Below are 13,549 nucleotides of genomic sequence, written 5' to 3' on the forward strand. Positions count from 1 at the left end.
AAAACATAGTTGTGAATGATTGTAAAGAAACTTTGGGTTTGTAACTTAAAATAAAAAAGATGGCAAAGAAGATGCATAAACCATGCTTACACTAATGGAGCAAATGCTTTTAATGCCTTCTGCACCTAAACCAAACCTAGACCCAAGTTTAAAACCAAAGAACCCTAAAAAGGTTGAGAAGCAAATCGGTCCTGAAAGCTTTGAGTATTTTGATAATGATGGAGTCTTCAAGGATTTCAATCTCATCCCCGCACTTCACTTCAGACTGATGAGTGCAGATTTGATATCTTTAGTGCAATTTGTGAGAAGGGTGAGTTCGGAAAGTGAGAATCTTTAGTACAGATTTGCTATCTTTAGTGTATATGCTTCTTGATTTTTATACGCAAATAGTTGGCACCAAGAACTAATGCGCAGGGCCGTGCCTGACATATATAAGGTTAGAAGCAACTAATTTTTTTTTGCCCTATAAATTTATTTTATAAAAAATTAATGTAATAATATACAGGATCGGAGCTTCGAACTCAGTACCTTGACAAAATTAGCGACCAAGCTTACCATCAGAACTAACTGAAATTTATTGACAATGGCCCCTAAATTAATTTTAAGCTATCCGGCCCTCAAGCTAATGCTTGATCAGCCTTTATTCAGGCCCAGCCCTGTGCATATGGCAAAAATGGGTTTCGATAGTGTGAAATATCAAAATGCTCCGTATAAAATAAAGACGAAGATAAATAACTGTCAACAGGTTGAGTTGGCTTCTGGCTGAAGAGCCTAAATAAAAAGGAAAAACATACCACACTGAATTCTACCAAAAACTAGTCCTCTTTGTCCCTGGGTTTATGCTCACTGGTTTCACCTTCAAGGACACTGGTGGCCTGACCATCGGATGCAGCGGTCCTGACCCGAGCAGGCTCCTCAATTTGACCGAGGCTCCGTAGCATCATAATGACAGCAACCAAGAACACAATAATGTACACGGACCTAATCCCGATCATTGAGTTAATAAATCCCATAAAAGATGGTCCTTTGATTCTCTTCTTCTCTGTTTTTCCTTCTCTGTATCCCTCCAGAAACCGGGAGACTTGAGTCAAATGATCTTCCTCGTGGCTAACTGTCTCTATGCCGTTCACCTGTATGTCAATATAGAGATGTTGATGCGATTTATTATTCTAATCTAGTTATCATTCAACCGGTTTAACCAGTTCTTTACCTGCTCATACTCCTCATCTCCGTCCCATACAACAATCTTAGGCAGCTTTGCCTTCTTGTCTGCATGAAACGAGTCTGCAAACTCTTCAAACTGCTCCACACCGACGTAACCAAAAACAAGGTCGCGGTTGGCATGAGCAGCTGCTCTTAGTGCCTTAATCAGTTTCCCCATGCTTTCATGAGTTTCATCTTCCACAATTGTCAATACCATTTTCCTCTCATCATCTTTCAGCAGCTTCAGGGTGTCATGGTTAATTGGCAGAATCAAAGGAAGGAAATTTTGTTTCATAAATTCTTCCAAGAAACCATCTGCAAACGAAAATTATACTCTCTCAAACCTACTTACTTTAGAACAGATAAAGATATCAAAAAGAAGTAAGTAATCGCTGACCTTCAAATGGACCGTAGAAGACGCTATGCTCATTGTAGGCAGGATGTTGGGCAACTAATGCAGGAGCCTTATCGAAATCATAGGAAACCATGACATCCTCAGAGGCATCCTTTGCAACAGCAAACCATGCCTTTTTCTTATACTTTCTACCTAGTCCCGATATCAAAGACTGGTTCAACCCAAAGCCGACGAACACAGGGAAGGAAGTCCCGGAATCTTCAACGAAATCCTTGACATGCGAGTTTGATTCAAGAACGGCAACATCTGGAGCAACAAACTTCTTCAAGTAACGGACTAGCAAATCCGCTTTCCTGGGTCCATAATACTCCATTGGCACTCCATGGTTATAGAGCATGAGGGTGGGGAATGCACTGCAAAAAAAAAAAAAAACTATTTACTTTGATAAGGTAAAAACACCAGTACAGAAGCTAAAGCGTGAAACTTTTCAGACATACTCGATGTCAAGCTTGCGTGCGAGACGAGTGTATTTGTCAGCGTTAAGCTTTGCAATGATGATAGGCTGCTTCAGTTTAGCAAGAATAGGAGCAGCTGCATCTAACTGCACCAGATCGACAAGAAGAAAATCAATAACAAAGCAAAAGCTATACGATTTCGATCCATAATACTCTAGAACAAGGCCAGATCGAGAAGAAGAAAAGACCTCAGGGTTAAGACGCTTGCAGTGACCACACCAAGGAGCATAGAAATCCACAAAGACGCAATCGAAAGTGGAAATCGCGGATTCGAAGTTGGAGTCGGTGAGTTCGAGTACTGTTCCGTCGATTGTGAACTGATCATCCGATGCAGCTGAGAGTGAGATTGATAACGCCAGAAACGAGATCCACCAATACGTCAACCCTAACGAACGCATCTCGATGGACGAAGACGATCTATGGTTTTGAACTCAATTTGATTTTTAATAAGTTTGTAGATGATTTTACGTCAATCTCAGAATTTAACCTGATTTTTTAGATCTGACTGGTTTCTCAGTTTACCATCCCTTTATGCATCTTTTGGGGATAGATCATAACAGTTAATAGCTTTTTTTTTTTTTTTTTTTTTTAACAATCATACAAACTGCTTTGAATCAGTTTGTACCGTTCAAAATCAAAAGTTACTTACCACAAACATTTGTGATTGTGATTGGATAAAACTTTTATTTTATACACTGGTATTATCAAGTTTTTAGGTAATACATGATCATAAACAAGAGAAAAGCAAGGACAATCCATTTAAAAAGCAGAGGAAAAACTAGACAAAAAAATGCCTAAGCCAAGCCAGGAAACCTGTAGAAATATAAGATTGAAAAAAGTTCTTCTTAACCACGCTGTCTGCTAAGAGGAATGCAGGTCTTCGGGCCTTACGAGATTGCGATTTCACTCGCCAAGACAATAGTTCATGAAACATAGAAGATAGCTTGATAGAGTAGAACTTTAAAGAGGGCCAAGAAGTTGGTTTTGTAATGGTTCCTACTAGGTTGAGGTCTTCACTGGAGAAGATAACAGAGTTCATACGGAGTGATTTCATACTCTCAATGGTCCATTTCCAACTTTCAAAAGTAGATTCTAGTTTGCTGCGGATGTTTGAGAAAGAGGCACCACCCTCAAAGTTGCTTTTGTTCCAAGAAGAGCCAATGTTACATTTAAGCCAAGAAACATGAGGAGGTTTCCATCCAAAAATGATCATTTTCTTTCTTTCAAGATCAAATGCTCGATCATGATTCTCCATTTCTTTGACTGGAAACCAATGATCCACTTCTTCAAATATCGATTTTGCAAATATCTGACCTACTGATAGACTACCATTATATAGTAGACTGTGTCTGTTTTTCCAGATTGACCACAATATCCAGGAACCACTCCTTCTGATATTTGAAGGACATCTCCGGTTATTCCCCATCTTTAAAACATAGAAGATGTTGGAGTAGATAAAGGAGGGATCAAAACCATTCCCAGGTACAGGGTAGTTGCATAGAACCCATGATCGTCTTGCAATGGTGAAAGTGAAAAGAACATGATTCATCTATTCACCTTCCATACCACAGGTTTGACATCGAGTATCTACCTTCATTCCTCTTTCAATGAGGTGATCAGCAACTGGAATGGCACCACTGATTACTTTCCCAAGAAAAATCTTGATTTTTGGTGCCGTTTTTAAAGACCAGATGCAATGTTTAATACCATTCAGCGAAGGAAGGATTTGACCTGATACATAAGCATCCTTACGTGCCTCCCTTTCTGCCAACCAGTAACCAGTTTTTACAGAATATTCTCCTGATCGAGAATGGTTCCAGCAAAAAAAATCCTGAGAAGACACTACTGGTTTTATCTGTAGTATTATGTCGATGTCTTGTCTGTAGAAAAAAGATTCCAGCTTTTGTAAATCCGACAGATGAGAGTTTGGAAGTAAAAGATCTAAAACCTTGAGATTAATGTTCTTCATCAAAGGATTGCACATCTTTTCTCCATCAACCAACCAAGGTGTAGACCATACTGGTAAAGAGCATCCGTCGCCCACCATATGTCTTAAACCCTTTGCTAGGAGATGTCTACCGTGAATAATACTACGCCAAGCGTATGATGGCCTATTTCCAAGAGTAGCATATAGGAAAGAGCCATTAGGGAAATAACGGCTTTTCAAAAACTACTGAGGAGGGAATGTTGATCAGTTAGGATTCTTCAAGCTTGTTTAGCAAGAAGAGCCTGATTGAATAACTCAATATCTTTAAATCCCATTCCTCCTAACTCTTTTGAGACACAAAACTTGTCCCAACTGAGCCAATGGATCTTGCTTTTATCCTCTGAAACTCTCCACCAGAAAGCCGCCATGGCAGAGGACAAGTTTTTGCACGTGGTCTTGGGAAGTTTAAAACAAGTCATGTCATGAATGGGCATAGCCATGGCAACAGATTTCAAAATGATCTCTTTACCGGCTTGAGATAGGAACTTAGAGTACCAGCTAGTCATCCTTCCTTTCATTTTATCTTGAATATAAGCAAGCATTTCCACTTTTGAACCACTGAAGCATTCATGAAGTCCAAGATAATTCCCAACACCTCCCTCAGAAAAAATGTCTAACTTTTCTTGAATCTGTTCTTTTAGTTCTAAACTAATATTTTTACCAAAAGTGAGGGAAGATTTTGAGAGATTAATAACCTGTCCTGTTGCTTCACCATACTTGTGTAGAATTTCTTGAAAGACTTGACATTGAGAGATGTCATCTTTGAAGAGGAACAGACTGTCGTCTGCAAAAAACAAGTGATGAAGCTGTGGACCACTCCAGTCAAATTGAATCCCATTCAAAGATCCTCTGGAGACTGCTTGATTTAGCACGTGAGTGAGACCTTCCGTGCAAAGATCAAACAAGAATGGTGATAACGGGTCTCCTTGTCTTAGTCCTCTTTTAGGAGAGATGAAACCATAAGATTGCCCGTTGATGAGAATAGAATACTTCACCGTAGAAACACAAGACATGATCCACTTGATCAATAGAATATCAAAACCTATAGCTTGAAGAAGAGCTTGTAAGTAATTCCATTCTACTCTGTCAAAAGCTTTTGACATATCAGTCTTGGCAGCCATAAAAGATTTAGAGATTGCTTCATGGGTTCTGAGACTATGCACTGCCTCATGAGCTAGTATAATGTTGTCTGAGATACAAAAGCAGATTGTGTAGGAGAGACGATCACATGAAGAAGATGTTGAATCCTTGAAGCTAAAATTTTAGAAATAGTTTTGTACATTACCGAGCATAAACTGATAGGCCTAAGATCAGACATCAACTCTGCGTTTGGCTTCTTTGGCATGAGGCAAAGCTGAGTATAATTCCATTATGGAGGCATAACACACGTTTCAAAAAAACAAAGAACCTCCTTGGTGAGTTGATCTCCAACAATATCCCAATATTTTTGGAAGAAAAAACCTGACATTCCATCAGCACCAAGCGCACTATCCGGTTTGATAGAGAAAACTGCTTCTCTAACTTCTTCACTAGTAAACTTTCTAGTAAGAAGGAGGTTCATACTACTAGAAACTCAAACTGGGCAGTCTTTGAGGAGATCAAAGTAGTCCACTGAGTTGGAAGATTTAAAAAGGTTACTAAAGTAGTTTATAGCAATCTGACCTTTTGAAGCTTCAGACCTTTGGAAAATACCGTTAACATCTTGAAGCTTCACAATCTCATTTCTTGATCTCGAGACTTTGACTGCTGCATGAAAATTTTTTGTGTTCCCATCTCCATGAAGGATCCATTCGTCCTTGCATTTTTGTTTCCAAAAATTTTCTTCATCTTTATAAGCCCTGATAAGAGATCTTGTTAAAAAATTTCAATTTGGAGGATGATGGATTCCAAGTAGACTGTTCTTGCTCTAGTTCGACTTGAAGATTAGATATCCTTAGCGAAGAGTTTGAACAGTTATCTTTCTTCCATCTACTTAAAGCCTTCCTACAAGATCTGATTTTGGAAGCAACATTGAGGTTTGAATGCGGAGAAGAGGAGTTCCAAGCTTGACTAATGGTTTCAAAGACCAGAGGTTTATGGAACATCCTTTTATCAAATTTGAAAGAACCTCTATATGAGTCTTGAGATGAGATTAGCTTTATCAAAATAGGACAGTGATCAGAACCTCTCTTATCGAGGAAAGCTTGATTTGAAGCATGGAAATGATCAAACCATTTTTGGTTACCAAATGCTCTCTCAAGTTTACTATGGATCCATAAGTTACCTCTCTTGCCACTCCAAGTAAAACCGTTCCCATAGCTTGGTAATTCTATCGTTCCACAAATATCTAACATGTATGAGAACTCTTGAAATGTAGAATCACTTCTTCTAGGCCCTCCAACTTTCTCAGAGTTATTTAAAATTTCATTGAAATCACCAAACATACACCAGCTGCTACTTCTGGTTAGACTGAATCGAATTAAACGTTCCCAAACAAGATGACGTAGACGAATATTAGGATTGCCATAAACACAAGAGACATAGATGATTTTTACATCCAAGATATTCTTGTCAGCATACAAAATGTGTACACCCACACTGTTCTTCCAAAAAAAAGCAAGACCCCCCAAGTATTTACCGGGTCGACAGTGTATACATGGTCATAATCTAGCCAGCATTGCATATCTACTAGATAATTCCTAGGATTCATTGTTTCCATGAGAAAGAGAACCTCATGAAAGTACGTACGTCCCAATTCCGTGAGGCATTGAACTGTCAGGCCATGAGGATCTCCCAAACCCCGGCAGTTCCAACTAAGGATGCTCATTTAAGCTTTGGACGGTCCCTCATGCGGGACCATCAATGATGCATTGCTCGGAGCGGCTTTGGATACATCTGCCAAATGCATTTTCTTTTTTGCTGATGAGAAATTGTCGTCTGTCATTTCCTGCCTTGCGCTTCTTGTTGGAGCCCCCTTCAATAAGAGTTTGAGGTTTCTTCACTGAGGCCTTTGACGCTTTCTTTTGGTCATTTGGGATTCTCTTGTATCTCCCCGGCTTTCTCTTGGGTTTTTCTTTTATCTGGGAGGGGCTTGAAAACATGACTGGTGATAGCTCTGATATCCGACTAGAAGAAGCTTGACAGGTCGGCAAAGAGAGTCTACAAAATACATTGGTCATGGAGTTAACCAGTGTATGACCTGCAGAGATCGCTGATGCCATAAGCTTTGGAGCTTGGGGGTTGAGGGTAGAGACTTGAGATGAAACAGACGCTTTATCAAAGTTGAAGACCACTCCTTTTCCTTTGTTTAAATTTGTAGTAAACATCAGTGGAGGAGTAAGCTGGAGCATCGCCTTTTGAGAGATAGGATCTTATTCTGCTTCCTTGACTGAGAATATCACTATATGTTCTCTGACATGTCTTTCTTTATTGCTTGAGGCTAACAGATAGTTGCGCATTTCTTGTAAGATCTCAGGAGCAATGCGGGGACATCCAGAGATATGATTGATACCTACTTGATCTTCTTGTAAAACTCCAAACAGAGGATCTCCTTCAGACAATATCGGATTACTTTTTGAAGATTGAGAAAGATGGTTACTGCTAATCTGCGTTACTTGTCTGTTGTGAATATTGACCAGAAGAGGACATCTCTCTTTTGCATGCGTGAGTCTTTGGCAGTAAGTACATCTCTTCTGTACTTTTTCATAGAAGAAATAGATTGTAGTTTGATCACCACCCGGGAGGTTTAGAACTCTTGATTTCTTGAGAGGTTTAGCAACTTCGATCCTTATCTTTACTCGAACATAGTCTTGTCTTTGAGATTTTTCAGGGTTAAACGCTACAAGCTCGACATGCCCGATCAGACCTCCAAGATCTGTAATAGCCGGTTTAGTGTAATGGTTTACAGGGATGTTGCTAATTCTGACCCAGATCGAGACATACTGAAGATATCCCGGTGGAGGCTTCTCGACCTATCTTTCTATTGCCAATCCCCAGTCATTGAAATTTTGCATGCCTTTGTCAAGGACATCTTGAAGATCGTGTGCATGCAAGAAGATGAACTGGAAACGCTCTCTGGTAAGAGCAATTCCTCTAACTCGATTAACTTTCTGCCACTTTCTCGGCATATCCAGGATGAGATTCGCAACATTTTGAAACTCCGGGCTGAGGATGCGACCGATCAGACTGCATGCATTCCTTTCAGTAGCGAAATATTGTGGGAGATCTGGAAGATTGTAGGGGGCTTCATCTTCATCTTTAAGAGAAAGGGTCATTAGAACTTTATCCATTATCATAGGTCATGATGAGATAGGTAAAGAAGAGGAAGGTGAAAGAACAGGAAGATGAAAGAACAAGATCAAGAATTTTTTATGGTGAGCGTGGAATCAAAGCTCTTTCTTGTTGAAGAAACCAAGAAAGAGGGTCCAAAGCTCTAGAGAGGATATTCTCTAGAGAGAGAAAAACTAGGAAGATTGACTCCGAATCTTACTGTGATTGGGTAAAACAAAAAAAAACTTTAAATTCGATTTTGATCCAAAAAAAAGACTTAGATATATCCTAACTAATCATACAAACTAATCTCTTTTCTCTTTTGGCAATGTTATATTTTTTTTTACAATATACCATCTAATCTATTAAAAACAGGAGTACAAAAATAAAATACCCCTTAATTTTTCAATTTGTTTACATTAGAATGCCATTGAGATAATTAATGAACATATATTTAAGTATTTTGTCTTTTTCTCTTTTAATAATAAAGATTTCCTAAATTGATCCAACTTACTCGGCAATTAAATGAATCTCTAGAAATCAAATACAATCAATGCAACATTTTTATTGGCTTGCCAACGTCTACGCATGAAAATTTATCAAACCATTAATCTTCTATATTGTCCAAATCATTTTCATCTTCACGCATAGCTAAAATATTAAACCATAAATCTGTTACATTCTCCGATTTATTTTCTTCCCCACTCGTAGCTAATTAAACATGCACAAACAAAGCAATGAAATGTTAATCAATGAAATTATTTATACTAGATCTATTTTCTGCGCTACGCGCGGATAATTACTTTTTAATATTAGCGCGGATAATTACTTTTTAATATTTACAAATAATTTTGTTGTGCGAAAAGAAAATAATGTAGAATTTTTCTATGTATATAAGCTATGTATTATGTAGGGTATGCTCTGTTTTGTTGTTGTTTGAATGTTGCATATATTGTTTCTCGCATTTTTTGTAATAATTTTGTTATTAATTTACTAAAATATCAAAACTGAGTTTAGAATACAAAAGCAGCACGAATGATGTCGTGAAGTTGTTCTTAGCTGTGTTTCTTCGATTATTATCTTCCGAGCTGTAAATAGAAAGTGTAGTTCTAATTTATGTATTGAACTTGACTATTATCTTTCCTTTTGAAGTCATTGATAATTTTTAAGAGTTAATTAAGATTTTGAGAATTATGTTTGAACCTAATTAAGATTTTATGATTACATATTCGATTTATATGTGTGTGTAAATTTTGTTTCATAAATGGCATTGTTTGACATTTTTCTTCTTATTACACAAATTGTGTCATTTTCTAATTTCAATATAATTTTAAAGGTTATATCTATTTTACTGTAAAAAATGATTGTGATCTTAAAAATACCTTAATATCTCAGTGAACATTAGTTAAACATATGTAATTATTAGGGATAAGTATGAATTTTAATCATATTTTAATTTGTGTGAAAAATATCAAAATGAAAATTTAGTAAAAAGAAATATAATATTTGATTTTATTTTAAAAGTTATTTGTTTGACCAGTTTCAACTCCTCTTACTATTTGTGCTTTAATTATTAGTATAAATTGAAAATTTTAGACAGTTACAAAATGGATAATTTGAGTTTTAATTTTTTTTCCACTATATCATGGAGATGAAGTTCTTGCTATTTGTAGCAATTTTCCATGTTTTTGTCAGTAGAAACACAACTTTTGGATTCTTGTTTTTTTTAAACGAACTTTAGATTCTTATATTTGAAGAAAGTATTCATGACATATGCCATATTTTTAAATATGTAGAATTCATGGAATATTGGTAGTAGAAATTTTCAATTGACAATTTAATATCATTTTTTGTATAACTTAATATCATTTGTTGTTTTAGTAAAACCTAAAGTAATTTTAATTTAAAATTGTTTTACATTTATAAAACCAAAATTTATTATAGTAACACGACTAAAAAATAAAGATAATAAAAGTAAGTTGGAGTTTTTATTCTTTTTTTTTTTGTTGAATTTTTTCTTATAAGAGTGGGATACTGTTTTTCGTATATTGATTTTTCCCTTAACTTTTATAATATTTCTATTAATGTCTATAGGTTTTGTTCTAATTATTATATAAGAAATATAATATGATAATGTTTGAACTTTTATAGATAAAAACTAATTATTTTACGTAACAAAATTACTACTTTAAATATTGCTCATTTTGTTTTATAAATATTGTCATTTTAAAAAAAGTATGCACACCTGCGTATATGATTAAATTTGAGTATATTTTATAACATACATAAGTTTACATAAAACATAAATAAAGTTAAATACAACTCATCTTTAAGATGTGTAAGTTTAACTACGACACATATATATGTAATTTTTGTTAACATTAAGCAAGTTTTAGATCAATAATAATAGGTTTTACAGAAACTATATAGCCTGCTTGTAATAGTAATACGCATGAATACAGACAACCATAAACACACAAAAACAAAAGCCAAACTGATCAGAATCTTTTATTCCCATTCAATCACTGAAGGAGGCCTTTTGATGTAAGTCTTGATCCACACGTTGCTAGGTGGTGTTATGATGTATTAGCATTTGGGGATAGTCTTTACAAAATATGGAACACCAGGAGCGAGAGACTCACAGAGTGTGGAGTGTTGTATTGTTGACCAAGTGCATCACCATTTTTCACCACTTGAACACCAGGCGTTGCATGAATCATAGACGGCTACACATCTCCCATTCCCAAGACGCAGGATTAACCGAGATGAATCCCATCACAAAATCTGAATGAGCCTCTGTGATTTTCCCTACTCCTGCAGTGTAGTCTCTTGTAGCAAGGTTACCACCAGCAGACCGTTGCAAGTCTGTTCGCTCCTTCCTCCTGCCGAAGAAAATCAAAACCAAGAGAAGTCGTTCAAATTCAGTAAACTATCCCGAAGATACTCAAAATTATCTGCAGCAAACAAATAAGATTATCACTCTGCGTATAGTTTATTAAGACAGTTGGTGATGGTTTCTAAAGTTCTTTACCTAGTAGACCATTCTTCAAGACACTCAAGACACTCGTTGTCCTTGTGGTGATCAAACTCGTGAGTCATTCTGACTAAAAGACCTTTGAGAAAACAATCTTTGAAATTAAGCTAACATGTGGCATGGGTAACATAAGTAGTGTTGAGTGATCATGTCTACAGTCACAGTCAAAGAACGAATCGGAAATATCAGCATAGTGTTTCGTCTACGGTAGAGGGAGGGAGTGATGACAGAGATAGCCACTTTAGAACTAACCAGTTGAGATGATCATAATCAATCTGCGGTGGCTTGGAATGGGACTGTGAGGGTTTCGCAGCAACTTGTGGTGTCTGTGGTACTGAGGTGGTTGCAACATCTGATGCCATATCATATCCTCGATGTCGGTTATTCAGATGCCTTCCAAGATTACCTTTAAAAGAGGGAATACATAAAAGGTTACATCAGGACCTTGGAGGAAGATTTAAACACTGATGCAATTACCTGTGGCGGTTGCAATGGAGTAGCTTTGACCACAAAGTTTGCATTTGCGAGTCTTGCTGTCAGGTGCAGTCTCGAAGTATTTAAGGAAGACTGAAGTCATAGTCTTCTTGCGTTTAGGGGGAGCGGTATTGGCAATGGCGTTGTTTTCATAAGAGGAGCCTAAGGCAATGTCAGTGGGATCAGAGTGTGGAAGGAGTGACCATCATTTCTTTTGGTTCCATTTCTACAATCATCAAAACAAAAAGAATTGATCAATAAGTAGTCTCTCTCTCCAGAAAACATCATCAAGTTCAATAATTTTTCTCACAAATACGTTATCCTTTGTAGGTTTTGAAAGCGTTGTTAACATTCCAATCCATCTGATTCCAAGCTTCTTTGCCCCTTTCAAGCTTCAGTTTGAGATTCTAGGTAAACAATCGAATCAAAAGCAGAGATCTTGAACAACATGTGAGCAGCGGTTACTGGGTGGTGAATCTGGTGATTAATACACAAAACGGAAATTTGCAGCAAGTCAAATCGATTCGGTTGAAGTGGAAGTCGGGACAGGATTTGAGTTCTCTTGGGCTCTTTAATGATGGGCCATTTAACATATAGCCCACATAAGTTACCCATTATTATATATTCTCGACTCATAGACATGGCATAAGAAAACTTTATGATTGGCTGATTAAATTGGAGGACGTGGACACCCTCACAATAGAGTATATTGGCCTTTTAGTATAGTATATATATATTATATATTCTCGACTCATAGAAGTGACATGGCATAAGAAAACTTTATGATTGACTGATTAAATTGGAGGACGTGGACACCCTCACAATAGAGTATATTGGCATTTTAATATGGTATATATATATATATATATATATATAGATTCATCGACACTTCTCTATATTATATCATACAAGTTTAATTAATTCACTCTATTAGAACTGAAGTGCAAAATAATACTTGTCTTTTTAAGTGGATTTTTATGCATTTTCATTTTTTTTCCTAATTCTAACCAGTTCATTTATTATTTTTATTTAAGTATTTTTTATATCATTTACATTTTTTCACTCTTCCAAACTAAATTAGTAATTGCATTTACCATAAAAATTTGATGTTATTTATTTTACGTACTAACCATAATAATTTCACGTGTTTAATGAAATTGGTCCATTAGTGACAAAAATTCAAACCGGTTAACAAAATTGTTTTTCTTTGTTTACATAATCAGTTAGACATTGACATTTAAGCATACGTTCGGATACAGATCATTTTTTACGGGTATCTGGTTTTGGATTTTGAAATTAAACTATGTTTAGGTATTATAAATTTTTGGACATGATTCGATTTGGATTCATTTGGGTCGGGATAAGTTTGTATGAACATAAAAATATCTAAATAACCTCTATGTATAAAAATCTCACTAAACAATTTATAAAAAGATAAAACTAAACCCGCACGGACGTGCGGATCAAGCTCTATTTTACATTACTCCTAATCTAGTTTTCCGAGATCATGGCTTCCATACAAGAAGAAAGTCAAGAGTTTTGTTATATTGAGATTATGATTTTTTTTTGTAGCTTTATTTTTGAGAAGTCTTTAAGATAACATTAAAAATGTTTTAATATAAATATAACACATAAGGGTTAAAGTGATCAGAATGTTTCAATAAACATGTAAATAAACGTCTATATTCCTATGATCAACTAATTTATACTTAAAGTTTAAATTTGAGGGATAC

General features: G+C 36.1%; 2 protein-coding genes across 2 annotated transcripts; both read right to left on the reverse strand.

Moving 5' to 3' along the window:
* Nucleotides 1-694: 694 nt before the first annotated feature.
* On the reverse strand, nt 695-2,609 carry LOC106423849 (protein disulfide-isomerase 5-2-like). Its single transcript, XM_013864608.3, has 5 exons — nt 2,262-2,609; nt 2,056-2,159; nt 1,601-1,971; nt 1,211-1,518; nt 695-1,130 (listed from the first exon to the last, which is right to left on the reverse strand). The coding sequence occupies exons 1-5, from the start codon at nt 2,469-2,471 to the stop codon at nt 816-818; spliced, it is 1,308 nt and encodes a 435-aa protein (XP_013720062.1). The 5' UTR covers nt 2,472-2,609; the 3' UTR covers nt 695-815.
* Nucleotides 2,610-7,410: 4,801 nt separating this feature from the next.
* On the reverse strand, nt 7,411-8,328 carry LOC106423826. Its single transcript, XM_013864581.1, has 2 exons — nt 8,055-8,328; nt 7,411-7,913 (listed from the first exon to the last, which is right to left on the reverse strand). The coding sequence occupies exons 1-2, from the start codon at nt 8,326-8,328 to the stop codon at nt 7,411-7,413; spliced, it is 777 nt and encodes a 258-aa protein (XP_013720035.1).
* Between the last annotated feature and the right edge of the window lie 5,221 nt (nt 8,329-13,549).

This window comes from Brassica napus, chromosome C5 (assembly GCF_020379485.1).
Source record: "Brassica napus cultivar Da-Ae chromosome C5, Da-Ae, whole genome shotgun sequence".
Lineage (NCBI taxonomy): Eukaryota > Viridiplantae > Streptophyta > Magnoliopsida > Brassicales > Brassicaceae > Brassica > Brassica napus.

What these genes read in the sequence shown, in the direction of transcription:
- LOC106423849 (XM_013864608.3), bottom strand. Translation starts at nt 2,471, where the DNA reads ATGCGTTCGTTAGGGTTGACGTATTGGTGGATCTCGTTTCTGGCGTTA. An exon ending in GCACGCAAGCTTGACATCGA is followed by an intron (nt 1,972 to 2,055) that starts GTATGTCTGAAA and finishes TTTTTTTTGCAG; the next exon opens with TGCATTCCCCACCCTCATGC. An exon ending in CTTCTACGGTCCATTTGAAG is followed by an intron (nt 1,519 to 1,600) that starts GTCAGCGATTAC and finishes TTTCGTTTGCAG; the next exon opens with ATGGTTTCTTGGAAGAATTT.
- LOC106423826 (XM_013864581.1), bottom strand. Translation starts at nt 8,328, where the DNA reads ATGGATAAAGTTCTAATGACCCTTTCTCTTAAAGATGAAGATGAAGCC. An exon ending in TCAAGATGTCCTTGACAAAG is followed by an intron (nt 7,914 to 8,054) that starts GCATGCAAAATT and finishes CGGCTATTACAG; the next exon opens with ATCTTGGAGGTCTGATCGGG.